This window comes from Sus scrofa, chromosome 18, assembly GCF_054392235.1.
Source record: "Sus scrofa isolate SSC_HxYL_T2T_F1_AM1 chromosome 18, Sscrofa_HxYL_maternal_Yorkshire_Landrace_v2.0, whole genome shotgun sequence".
Lineage (NCBI taxonomy): Eukaryota > Metazoa > Chordata > Mammalia > Artiodactyla > Suidae > Sus > Sus scrofa.
The window spans coordinates 20,910,679-20,925,125 of record NC_139400.1 but is presented as its reverse complement, the minus strand read 5'-3'; the positions used below and the strand labels follow the sequence as shown (position 1 = coordinate 20,925,125).

The 14,447-nt window shown below is 39.6% G+C and overlaps 1 protein-coding gene across 40 annotated transcripts in view; it reads right to left on the bottom strand.

Moving 5' to 3' along the window:
- DGKI (diacylglycerol kinase iota) overlaps positions 1-14,447 on the bottom strand; it is a 474,617-nt gene that overhangs the window by 174,446 nt on the left and 285,724 nt on the right. For all 40 annotated transcript variants that reach the window (XM_021079007.2, XM_021079008.2, XM_021079004.2 and 37 more), the window contains 3 exons: positions 10,721-10,776; positions 8,572-8,634; positions 2,075-2,148 (listed from right to left, as the gene is read on the bottom strand). In XM_021079007.2, the coding sequence (XP_020934666.1) occupies positions 2,075-2,148; positions 8,572-8,634; positions 10,721-10,776 (193 nt within the window). The remainder of the gene's footprint in view (positions 1-2,074; positions 2,149-8,571; positions 8,635-10,720; positions 10,777-14,447) is intronic.

The following is a 14,447-nucleotide window of genomic DNA, read 5'->3' as shown; positions in this document are numbered from 1 at the left end:
AGAACAGCTTTCTACTCTTGGTTCACATCTTGCAATAAAAGAGAAAATGGGGGAGAGTTCCCTGGTGGCTCAGTAGGTTAAGGATCTGGTGTTATCATTGCTGTGGTGCAGGTTCAGTCCCTGGCCTGGGAACTTCCGCATTCTGTGGCTGCAGCCAAAAAAATTAAAACATAAAAAATTTAAAAATTAAAAAAAAAGTATTTATCATCTCCAAATATCAATTTGTGAAAGTAGGTCAAAATTTTATAACGAAAGTATCCTGTGGTGCCCAACCCTCTCTTAACTCATTACGTATCCACACTTCTCACTCTAATTAATCAGGGTCTACTCTCTATGACATGCCGTGAGTCATGAATCGGGGGTTTCAGAATTTGGTCTTGGAGGAAGATGTACACATGCCGACAGGAAAGGGAACTGAGGTAGGTAAGCATTCAAGAGCATATACATAAATAAGACAATAAGTCCCCCAGGATGAGGAAAAGATAACCGAAGAAGACAGAGGATGTGAAAAGGATGAGACAGAGATATAAGAACAGAAAGGGAAGGAGTCAGAAAACCAGAGAGTCACTGGGTCGCATCAAATGGAACTCAGTGGATCTGTGGTACTAATTTATGGCTTTGGTTTCCACCAGGATAGATAAGAAGATTCCCTTGGACTCAGGGCCATATACATAACAATCTAAAGATAACCCCCAACCAATCTACCATTGATACAAGCCTAATAGGCCAAGAAATCTGTATTCAGCTAGTATGATAATTTACCAGCTATTTTTGTACTTTCAGTAGGATCAGAACATGTATCAGTCATATCAAAGCCTTAACAAAATTTATTCAACAGATTTAAATGATAGTAACCAGACTATTAGTATACTAAATTCTAAGGTCTCTATGCTGCTTTAAGAGACCCACTCCCTAGTCTTGATAACATCTTCAAGAACTGGTTCAGTGTGAGATGCTCTTGGCTTAAATATTTACGTACCACTCTATTAACGTTATGAGCCGCACTGTTTGTATTTTGCCTGTTTTACAAAATTATTGTTTCTTGTATTATCAAATGTGTAACTGAACCTCCTACAAAAAAAAAAAACGTCTAAGAGATGTGAAACAGTTAAAAAAAAAAAAGGAATAGAAAGAGAAGGGGAAATACAGGAAATGAAAAACTTGAGGAAGCAAAATCCAGAGAGGTGATAGGAAGGAGCAGGAAGGAAAAAAGAACAGTAAGGAGAGGAGGAAACAATGAAAGCCGGCTCATAGACAATGTTCCCTGAGAGTCCAGGTCCTCTGCTTGGACAAAGATGAAAACACCTCTGGAATGGGTTGTAAGGAACCATATCTAGCACTGCCAAAAGTCATCAGGAGACTCTATTTTCTAAGCCACAGATTTACATACAATTCTCATTTCAACTAAACAGAATTTATGTGTAGATTTTTGTGTCTGAGTTTTCTTCTTTGCAAGTAACAAAGGGTCACAGACCCATCCCTTCCAAACTCTCGGCGTGGGAGCCTAGCATCTAATTTTATGCCAATGAGATATGTGCTTATTCTGAGACTAGTTAATCTTAAATACCCTTTTCTCCTGAGGTATATAATAGCGCCAAAGAGAGCTGACATCCTGGCCAGAAAATGCTACTCTAATTGATCCTATTTTTTCCAAACCAATCATCTGGCAATGATTTTGAATGAATTCCATGCTGAAATCAGGCTGGATGGTTTCCTAACAGCTTTGGGGAAACTGAAAACAGAGATTTATTCAAGTCTATCATCCCTCGGGGGTGGCAGGGTGGGAGCAACCAGTAATTGAGAATTAAATTAAAACGTTCCAGTCCAGAGGGCTGCCTGGGTTTCTTCAGGATGGGTAAGGATAGACCACGTATGCCATATCACACTCACACAAAATCATCAGAGAACACTAAACAAACCAAGTAGGAGAACAAAATAACCAGAGACCCATAATAAGCCACGAAGACAACTGTTTCTCATTGTTTATATCTGGAAATTTTCATAATGAAAGCAGACAACCTTAGGTCAAACAGGGTTCACATCAAACCAAGGAAACAGTATGAACAGAGCTTACCTGGGTATATTTAAAAATACTATACACTGGAACTTCAGTTCCTGAATCTTTGGGGTGAGATCTGTTCCATCACACTGCAATAATCAAAGCAGAAAAAGCAAGGGTTTTGAAGCAGGTACCCATCTAAAGGTTAACAAGGTTGACAATAGATAGACCAGGGTCTTTTCCTTGTCCATATCTCTGCTCAAGCAGACACCCATTACTATGACTGAAAATTTATGCCAATTATAACTTTCCCAGACCTGGGGTTCAGGGCTTGGTTTTGTTTTGACCTAATGTCAAAAAAAAAAAAAAAATAGCTTCCATTTGACCAAAATGATCTTTCTCTTGTCTCCCAATCAAAGGAACTATCATCATTCTTAAGTTTGGTGTATTCTGAAATATTTAGGCTCGTCATACCAACATAAAAAGGTTTATATGTGCTTAAAAGAATAAAAAGGACAAAGGCTCAGGTTGAAGCTGTGGCCATCTCTACCATGGTCAACAGAGTCAAACGACAGTCAGAAGTGTAACCATTTATTATGCTTGCTTCTTGAGACAGCTTTTGTTTTCAAAATGTTAAACATAATACCTTGAAAACTGTTTTTTAAAAAAAGTATCTTTTAAAAAAAAAGTATCTCTTTTTAAAAATTATCTTTTTTTAAAAAAAGTATCTATTGTAAATTAGGATTATGTCCATTAGTGATCTGCTCTTTCCAAATTAATCTCTTATAGAATTTGACTGGTCTTCTGAGATAAACTACTTTACTGGATCTGGATGTGACCTTGGGCTTCAAAGGCCTCAGGTTGGCTTGGCCTCAATACCTTTGAGTGTGGCTCCCCTCATCAGTTAGTGATTTTCCCCAGAGCATCCTCTGCCTAATCACAGAAAAAGCTTGCAGTTCCCTTTCTTGTTTTCCACTGGTGACAAAAGCCAAAAGAGAAACCCTCAAATCATGACTGTAGGCTTTTCAATGTCAAAGGTATAAAGGCTGCTCTTTTTCAAAAATAATATTTTTATTTTTCCATTATAGTTGATTTACAATGTTTTGTCAATTTTTGCTGTACAGCAAAGGGACCCAGTCATACATTCCCAGGCATACATACATATAAAGCCTGCTTTTATATTTGCTCTCCTCACACCCTCATCACAAGTTTCTCCCACTGTCTTCTCCTCTGGAGAGAGTATAAAGCATTCCCAAGCTCCCTGTGAATTTCTAAAGATTTCTTCAGGGGGAGTTCCAACCCAGGTACAATGACTCTGCTAAGGGTCAAGGTTGTCTTGTTCCCCTTCCAGCTGATCTTAATGCAGCCTAATTTTCATGAGCATTCTCGAAAAGTGTTCCTGGGAAATCTTACAATCCTAAATAAACAAAGTATTTTTAAATGCTCTTTAGCTAGGAATCAAATTCTAGACACTGATTGAGGTGTTTTGACAACATTCTCAGCTCCTTAAGCAAACAAGAGGTCTCCTAATTTAAGGACTTGAAATGAATTAATAGATGACTCTTCCAGCAAAGAAAAAAATGTAGACATCTTAATTTATCAAAATTGAATGTTACAAGCAACTAAAACTTTTTAAAAATAGCATGGGGTACATTAAAAACATGCCAAGCAGTAGTGCTGCATTTCAAAGAAAAAAACAAAACCTATACTTAATATTATTGTTTGTACAACAGAATTCATTTTGTAAAAAGTTTTCTACTTTTTCCTCCTGAAAAAAAAAACACATCAGCGATTCTGGAAACTGAGAATTCTATGGGGATGGGCACCTTACACTGTATTAAGTTTTACAAGATTTTCTTACATAGCATTGCATTTAAACTTTTAAACTCCCTAGAATAGCTGTTTTTCTATTTTTTTTCCTGCTTAAAACACAGGCAAAGGAAAATACTTGCATGCAAAACATCTTCCTCTGTACAAGCTCACTTCCCTGATAAATCAAAACAGCAAAAAGACAACATGGGAAGTAGAGAAAATAATGCTGCGTACGTGTAATTTTCTTTTGTCCTTTTTTTTTTGCTATTTCTTTGGCCGCTCCCGTGGCATATGGAGGTTCCCAGGCTAGGGGTCTAATCGGAGCTGTGGCCACCAGCCTACGCTAGAGCCACAGCAACGCAGGATCCGAGCCGCGTCTGCAACCTACACCACAGCTCACGGCAACGCCGGATCCTTAACCCACTGAGCAAGGGCAGGGACCGAACCCGCAACCTCATGGTTTCTAGTCGGATTCATTAACCACTGCGCCATGACGGGAACTCCGTAATTTTCACTGTTGTTTGTTTTGTGTATGCAGTATTCATGCACACATTTTATATTTATGTGAGCGATTATTAACTATTCCTTCAGAAACATTGACCTCACCCTGTGGTCTGCTGTCATATGTACATTCAATTGCACTAACCATCCCATCCTTTTCATCTCACACTCAGGAACACAGAGAGTGATGTCACTGCAGAAATATCCTGTGTCCCTCTGTCTCACAGAACAATAGTCAGTAAATAATGCTTCACATGTGTTGTTATGCCTGCTTTACAGATGAGGAAAGTAAACTTGTCCGGATGGTTAAAGGATTCCCCCAAAATCATATACTTCATAAAGACAGACCTAGGACTGAATCCCAATGGTTCAGACTCATTTCTATTGATTTTTTTCTTCTCATAAAAAAAAAAAAATCACATAGACCAATCTGCCTGGACCAGTACATGTACTGGCTGATATCAAATCTTTCCTGGTTATTTGGCTGCCATTTTGGCCTCCCAGCAAACTCCTTTTAATCCCTGCTCTGCAACCACCCATGCATGAGACACTTCTCATCAGGAGGACTGGCGGACGTGGGAGGAAAACCCTCTAGGGGTTAGGAGGCACACAGAGTTTAATTTCAATCCCGCTGACTTAAGCAGTGGAAGCCGTTCAATACAGCCACTGCACTCCACTCACTGGCTCTCTGGGCAGGTGCTGCAATGTTCCTAAGAATGTGAAAAGTAGCAGAAGAGGGAAAGTTGACTTTTGGCTGAGTTGCAGGCGGTCAAAGAAGAAACAAGGAAAGTTTGATGCAAGGTTGCTGCTACTTAAACAACCATCTCTTTATCAAAATAAAGACCTTCATCATTCAATGGACCATGTGTCTTCTTTCTTACATTTAGATTTTAAAAGGCAGTATTTCAGTTTCCCAGAATTGCTACTATAAAAGGATGCTTGATTTTCAAGTTGCTATATCTTGTGAACTAAAACATTTCAAAGCAACATCAGGGTTATTAGTGGTAACATCTTTGTTTCAACTAATTTAGAGGATTCATGTGGCATGTATGCTTTATTGGTGATGACACACTTGAGTATTTGTATCCTCCCAGGTGCCTCTCTATTCCTCTACATGTCCATTAATTTAAGGTCATAAATTTTTCTCTATTTCCATGTATTCTTGTGGGGAGCCGAGAAGATGCAGGGACTCAAAAAAAGGACCTTGCCTGACGGCAAAAAAAAAAAAAAAAAAAAAAAAAAAAAAGAAAAAGAAAAAGAAAAGAAAACAAAAAGCAAAACCTGAAGGCAGGTTCCTAAGCAAGGAAGGGAGCTCCCCTGAACGGTACAAGCTGAAGGTGGGCTTCTGGTCAGGATGAAAGCCTGCCTGTTTGGTACAAGCCCAGGGCAGGCCTCAGGTTACACAGTTCTCATTTTGATGTTGATGGGGAAAGAATTGGGGCTTTCCTGGGAAAACAATTTCCCTGTTTGCGCTGGAAAACATGGATTGTTCCTCGGGTGACCTAGTCTTTCCTGTTGTTTTATTTGTTATTCAGTTTTCCTCAGTCTTTCCTGATTATTTGCTTATTATTCTTATTTTCCATTCTTATTTTCCTGTGGTGATTTGTGATTTAACAAAGTTACAACAATAATACAATAAAAATTTCATCCTTAAGGACTTTCCCCTATCTAAATCCAACTTAATTAAAATATAGTATTTATCTACTAACTAGTTATACAGTAAACTTTAGAGTTAGGATTTTAATGAGGCTCATAAAAGTTAGACATATATTATTCATGACCAAAAGACACCTAGCTGTGAGTTATAGAAGCTTTTAAGTGATAGCTAGTTAAGTTGGTTTATATTTTCTTACACTGTCTCCCTGCCATAATGCCTTAAAGATAAGCACCAGTCTAAAAACAAGATTTGTGAATGCCAAAGTCTTGCGTCTATGACCTCTTCAACTTGTGGAGACTTGCTGGCCATGGGATGATTTGTACTGAGTCTCCTCCTTTCCACAGGATGTATTGTACTTAAATTGTACTCACTAAATTTAGTTAAAACAAAGATCTTAGAACATGATGTATAGCTGCTGTACCATGTAAAAGTTAACTGATGTACTTTTAACACTGTGATGTAATCTGTAGTTAGAAACTGTGTATATAATCAACCACTTATGCCAATAAAATTTGAGCAGTCCAGCGCCCTGAAAGAAGGGACAAAGAGGTTGTCTCCATTGCAAAAGCCGACGCTCATCCCTCTCCTTCGGGAAAAGTGTACACTCCCTGGCCACCAGAGCTGGCCTCTGGCATATTCTATTTTGTTCTGCCCCCTCATGGCACAAATGCTATTTTTTTTGGGGGGGCACACATGCAACATATAAAGGTTCCCCCCAGGCTAGGGGTTGAATCAGAGCTGCAGCTGCTGGCCTATGCCACAGCCATAGCAATGCAGGATCCAAACCACATCTGCTACCTACACCACAGCTCATGACAACACAGGATCTTTAACCCACTGAGCAAGGCCAGGGATTGAACCCGCATCCTCATGGATACTAGTTGGATTTGTTTCCGCTGTGAACACAATGGGAACTCCCACAAATGCTATTCTTAATTCTATGATAAATTCAAGCATTGCTATATTCCTTTCTTCCCCATCTACATATTTTTCTGTCTTCCATTTTTTCTCTTTACTATTACAAGTATGGAACAAAGTCATATTCCCTCTTTCTTGTTCACCATATGGAAACATTTTGTCTTTCTTAATAAGCACATGGTTGAGGTCCCACCTCACACCTGTCAGAATGGCCATCATTAACAAGTCAACTAATAACAAATGCTGGAGAGGGTGTGGAGAAAAAGGAATCCTCCTGCGCTGTTGGTGGGAATCGAAATTGGTACAGCCACTATGGAAAACCGTCTGGAGGTACCTACCTCAGAAAATTGAATACAGAACTTCCATATGACCCAGCAATCCCACTCTTGGGCATATATCCAGACAAAAGTTTCATTGAAAAAGATACGTGCACCCATATGTTCATTGCAGCACTATTCACAATAGCCAAGACATGGAAACAACCTAAATGTCCATTAACAGACAAATGGAGACATGGTGGATATATACCACAAGAAGATGTGGTATAGATACACCATGGAATACTACTCAGCCATGAAAATAGCAAAATAATGCTATTCGCAGCAACTTGGATGGAACTAGAGACTATCACACTAAGTGAGGTAAGTCAGAGAAAGACAAATTCCATATGATATCACTTAATATCTGGAATCTAATATATGGCACAAATGAATCTTTCCACAGAAAAGAAAATCATGGACATGGAGAACAGACTTGTGGTTGCCAATGGGGAGGGGGAGGGAGTGGGGTGGATTGGGAATTTGGGGTTAATAGATGCAAACTACTGTCTTTGGCATGGATAAGCAATGAGTTGTGCTGTATAGCACAGAGAATTCTGTCTAGTCACTTGTGATGGAACATGACAGAGGATAACGTGAGAAAAATTGAATGACTGGGTCACTCTGCTGTACAGTAGAAACTGACAGACACTGTAAATCAACTATAATGGAAAAAATGAAAATCATTTTAGAAAAAAAAATCACAGGGTATTTTTGAGGTATATCTCCTAGAGAAAACATGACTTCCCATCTCCCTTACCTCCAGTAAGCCAAAATCCCCAAAACCTTGGATAGAGACCCAGGACGAAATAGCACCAAAAAAAAAAAAAAAAAAAAAATCCCTTAAGTGGTGAAGAATCTTGACCAGGTTAGAGAGCAAGTAACCACAAAATAATGAATCCAAGCATTTTTCCTGAGAGAGTCTGGGAATAAAGAGACTTTTTTGGTAAACATCTATTTCTGTTTCAAGACCCAGCTCCACATCATGCCTTTGATGATGTTCCCGACTGCACCCCGGGCAGTTTTCACGTCTCCCTCTGTATTACCGGTTGATTACAGAAGTGGTCCATTAATAACATTTATTTTATTTTTCTGCCATGAGTTGGATGCCCTTCCCCACGACTGAGCTGTGAGTTTCTCCAGGAGTGAAACTAGCCATCTTATTAACTTCACCCCCAGCAACCAAGACAGTGCCCCACATATAACTAAATGCTCACAAATGTTGGTTGAACAAACTACGCTTAATTCTCTTAATGTTCTCTGCAGCTCAATGATGAATTTAAGTATATAAACTGCGATTTGAGGTTCGTGCTGGGGTGCTTCATATTGACATTCAAATACAATGAGTCAACATATTCAGTACTTACGACAACTTTAACATGTTTGGATAGATCTCGAGAGCTTCTCTGTAGAAAATCAGAAAAGGCTGCCTATACCACAAGGAAAAAAGAAAACAAAAGCATTACACGGTTATGCCAAATTCTTGCTTCTATAACGACAGAGAGGTTCTAGAGATTCTAAGTTCCGCAAACATATAAAACAAGTCCTCCCTTTGCAAAATTCAAAGGAAAATGGGGCGGAGGCTGTCCAGTTGAAATCTTTCTCTTTGTTTTCAAAATACAACTTGCAATAAAATTTACGATCGCAGTAGGAGAATAAAAAAGTAGGTGACTCCAAGTGTCCGTGTGGAGATCTGACCATCTTTCCCAACTTTCCCCTTTGTCCATCAGGTGCTGATATAATCTGATATAATCTTTAACTTGCCACTGAGAATGTCTTGCTTCACTCTTTTTTTCCTTGGACCCCCTCTATCCAAGTGGTATAAATTTAAGCCACACTTTTTATTTTTATTTTTGTCTTTTTGCCATTTCTAAGGCTGCTTCTGTGGCATATGGAGGTTCCCTGGCTAGGGGTCTAATCGGAGCTGTAGCTGCCGACCTACACTAGAGCCACAGAAACACAGGATCTGAGCCGTGTCTGCAACCTACACCACAGCTCACGGCAACGCCGGATCCTTAACCCACTGAGCAAGGCCAGGGATCGAACCCACAACCTCATGGTTCCTAGTCGGATTCGTTAACCACTGAGCCACGACGGGAACTCCTAAGCCACACTTTTTAAAACCAGTATTTTGGAGGCCCCTTCTTTTTTTCTTTCTAGCCATTCACACCCAGGTTGTCCCTGAGTATAAAATAGGAAGAAAAGGAAAAAGAAGGGGGGCCTTTAATCTCATATATGATACCATGAAAAACTTCTCATGCTCTGTCAGTTTCTCCCAAATATTAAGGCATATATATCCCTATGAAAACTATATCCTTGGGGGAAAAAACTGTAATTGCAATGTATACATGTAAGGATAACCTGACCCCCTTGCTGTACAGTGGGAAAATTAAAAAAAAAATTAAAAAAAAAAGATATATAAGGCCTACACACGGAAAAGTATATAGCATTACTGAAATAAATTAAATATGACCTAAAAAAAAAGAAAACTATATCCTTACCTAAGACTTGCCACTATAACTTTTCCATTCTCTAGATTGACTTTTTTTTTTTTGTTTTTTTAAGGCTGCACCCATGGCAAATGGAGGTTCTCAGGCTAGGGGTTGAATTGGAGCTTCAGCTGCTGGACTATACCACAGCCACAGCAATGCAGGATCCAGCCAAGTCTGTAACCTACACCACAGCTCACGGCAACGCCGGATCCTTAACCCACTGAGCAAGGCCAGGGATCGAACCCATACCCTAATGGATACTAGTCGGGTTCGTTAACCACTGAGCCACAAAGGGAACTCCTAGATTGACTTTGATGATGGTTTTTCACATCACTCCCTGAATATCATCCCCCTCAGTACAACATGGAGCCTTAGGGCTTTCAAGTTCAAAGCTGATCACCTTTCTGCCAGTTACCTTAAGAAATACATCCCATGGATAAACAACAACATTCTACTGTATAGCATGGGGACTATATTCAGTCTCCTGAGATAAACCACAACACAAAAGAATATTAAAAAGAATGAATATCTATGTAGAACTGAGTCACACTGCGGTACAGCAGAAATTAGCACAATATTGTAAATCAAGTATACTTCAATTAAAAAAAAGAAATACACTCTTCCTTTTATTCTTTTTTTTTTTTTAGGACTGCACCAGCAGCATGTGGAGGTTCCCATGCTAGGGGTTGAATCGGAGCTATAGCCACTGGCCTGCGCCACAGCCACGGCAACACTAGATTTGAGCCACATCTGAGACCCCTCCCACAGCTCACAGCAATGCCATCGAGGCCAAGGATTGAACCTGAATCCTCATGGATGCTAGACAGATTCGTTTCCACTGAGCTGTGACAGGAATTCCCCCTTTTATTCTTAAATCAGGACATTAAATATTAACCATATACAAACACACACATAAGCATCTGAGATGTGTAATTATTAGCATAGCATAGTTAGCATTTTTATTACCATCAGTGGATTAGCATTAAATAATATGTAATAATTAAAAAATGAATTATATGCTTACCCCTGCATAGAACATTTTATTTCGAAAACGACTGTTGAATTTCTCCGGATTCGCTTCTGTGAAAGGGAAAAGGTAGTTTGTTACAGACAGCTCATTAAAGGTAGTGAGTCAGACTGGCACCCCTGCTCTCTGCCCGGCCCCCTCCCCCACCTTCCTACGGCACAGACCCAACAGTTTCATTATCATCTTTCCCTTAGCTACAGTCAGTTGGTATAGCTGCCCAGGGCTATGAAAGTGTAGCCCCAAACTGGCAGCATCAGCATTAACTGAGAGCTTGCTAGAAAGGCAGATTGTTAGGCTCTACCCCAAAACCTATGGAATTAGAATGTCTGAGGGTTGGGGTCTAAGAACCGGGTTTTACAAGTTCTGTAGGTGATTCACACGCACCTTAAAGGTCGAGACACTCTGAACTCTCTTCAAAATACAGCCCTGACAGGGATGCAGCTCAAGGTTAATACAAGACAGCAGGAGGGGGAGATGGGGAGAGGGGATAATTATTTGCTTTGACCTTCACAGGACATGGCTTCTACCAACTATGTATGCAGCTTCCGAACGTAATTGAATGTGGGGAATCTGGATAAAAATTAATGGAGAATCTGCATGCACATTTTGCAAAAACTCCTAACTACCATCTGTACTCTTGTTTGTAACAGGCCTTGAAAAATCATTTGATCTAGGAGTTCTGTTGTGGCTCAGTGGTTAACGAATCGAACTAAGAATCACCAGGTTGCAGGTTCGATCCCTGGTCTTGCTCAGTGGGTTAAGGATCCAGTGTTGCCCTGAACTGTGGTGTAGGTTGCAGACGAGACTCAGATCTGGTGTTGCTGTGGCTCTGGAGTAGGTCAGAGGCTTCAGCTCCAATTCAATCCCTAGCCTGGGAACCTCCATATGCCGTGGATGTGGCCCTAGAAAAAGGAAAAAAAAATTATTTGATTTAGTGAAGATACATAAACATATATAAAAGATAGACAGACAGACAGATAGACAGACAGGCAGACAGACAGACATAAGTGATCTGTAGAATGGATTCAAGGCATATGACCACAAAGGCTCTGAAGAAAAATGACTTAATTTTGAGTTTGCTCCAGGACAACTGAAACAGTAAACAAAACCCTACATCAGACAATGTCCACATGAATTCAAGGTACAAAATCCCCAAATGAAATATTATTTCCTTACATTCTTTCTAATAAAATTCTAAGGCACTCCAAAGGAACCCACTGTAAAAGTTTCTCAAATGTTCCTTATTCCCTTCTGAGGGCCAGCTTCTACTCCAAGCCCTTCCTCATATGATGTGGGACTTGGACACTTTCTGGCTGACTAGCTGAAAGTCTCCAAATCCCAACTCATATTTGAATGGCAAACATGATGCCCAATGGCAGAAGTCATGGAGGCCAAAATTCTACCTCCCACTGCATACTTCCTGGCCCCCAGGATGCACATCCTTCTCATATAAGAAACACATTCAGGCCCTCCCAGGTCCTCAAAGGTCTCATTCCCAATACAGCCTCAATTCTAAATTCAAAAATCTCATTTAAATCTCATTAGCTCCAACTTCCCAAATCTCATCATCTAAATCATCTAAATGACTTGGCTCTGGATGTAATCCATTTTTAATGATGATGAGCCCCTGGGTATAATCCATTCTGTTGTTTTAATAGATTAATCCCATCTCTGTGTATCACACAACAACATTATGTGCCATCAGAATGGAATCCTAAACCCTACTTTTGTCTGTAATTGGTCTTGCCTATTAGAGAGAATTAGCCAATGTACTTCAACACTATACTGATAAAAAATCAGTAAGGATTTGAACCTCATCTAACTCACACATCTTCCACAGTCTCTGCATTAGATACTTAACCCCATCTCAAGACTTCAGTTATGTATACAAAGTGGCGCCAAAATCTACGCCTACAATAAGAGCACTACCTTCTATTCAAATTGTATATATTATAAAATCTTTTTGTCCAATGTCATCTCCCATTAAGGACAAGTATTTTTACCAACATTGTCTTCATCTTTCTACCACCATTGCAAAAATCTTTCGTTATGTATCAATGGGTCATCTAACCCATCTTTATCACAAGGTCGTTTGTCCCTCTGTACTTTTCTTTCCTGCCTGAAGTGCCCTCGCCCACTTTATTTCTTATCTATATCATACTCCTCCTTTATCTCCCACAGATATATTACCTCCTACCCTTTCTAGAAATGTTCCTCTGATACCTTCCTCCTGCCAACAGCCCCCACCAAAGTATTCACTGCCTGTACAACTAACCCCTCCCTTACTGTATAGTCCCTTCTATATACAGGGCCCATCCTTTTTTTTTTTTAATTTTCCCACTGTACAGCAAGGGGATCAAGTTATCCTTACATGTATACATTACATTTACATTTTTTCCCCACCCTTTGTTCTGTTTCAACATGAGTATCTAGACATAGTTCTCAATGCTACTCAGCAGGATCTCCTTGTAAATCTATTCTAAATTGTGTCTGATAATCCCAAGCTCCCGATCCCTCCCACTCCCTCCCTCTCCCATCAGGCAGCCACAAGTCTGTTTTCCAAGTCCATGATTTTCTTTTCTGAGGAGATGTTCATTTGTGCTAGATATTAGATTCCAGTTATAAGTGATATCATATGGCATTTGTCTTTGTCTTTCTGACTCATTTCACTCAGTATGAGATTCTCTAGTTCCATCCATGTTGCTGCAAATGGCAATATGTCATTCTTTTTTATGGCTGAGTAGTATTCCATTGTGTATATATACCACATCTTCTGAATCCAATCATCTGTTGATGGACATTTGGCTTGTTTCCATGTCCTGGCTATCGTGAATAGTGCTGCAATGAATATGCGGGTGCATGTGTCTCTTTTAAGAAGAGTTTTGTCCAGATATATGCAGGTCCTATCCTTTGATTAAACCTTCCCTTCCTGTAACAAACATGGAGATAGCTGCTGGACTTAGCACAGTGAATATAAAAATAAATAAGACATTGTCTTTTGCCCTCATAGAGTTTAGAGTGGGGGAGATAAGTTTGAAAAAAAAAATGTCATTTCACATATTCATAAACAGAGCTGTCTATATAAGATGAAGTGGGGGTCACATATAAAGGGAATGACTGGGAAAGTGCTCCAGAGGCAAGTGCCCTTGAGTCTTGAATGATGAGTAGATGCCATGCTGAGGTTCAAAATGGAAAAGAAGATTAGGAAGAGAACCTTGGACAGTGAGTTTCTCAAGGTCAAGCTGTGCTTGAGTCTTACTACCTGGTCAAGAGCTTGGCGGTGTAGTGATATTGAAATTTAGCAATCTACTGAAAAGAACCCCCCCTTTTTTTTTTAAAGAAATCAGTTCTCCATACGAAACATGAAACATTCATAATCCTTTGAAATGCACTGATCGGCATGCCTCTGTATATTCAGCGAAAATAGTAAATCCTAAATCAAATTTACATACTGCCTCCTCTAAAGTCATAATTATATTTCCTTAACCTTGTAGTATAAGGTCCAAGTCCTCTGAATAATAAGTAATTTCAATGAGCCAGTATAACCTAAGCATCCAATTTCAGACTAAAAGTTTGATGTATTTAATATCCTTCACGTCGCTCCAAAATGACAATCTAATTCACATAGTGGGCAAACCGAGACCTAGTTTTGCTACCTGATAACCTAACCGTTGTTAACATGGCTATATATTCATAGATTGGAATATTTTCAGTGGACTTTCTC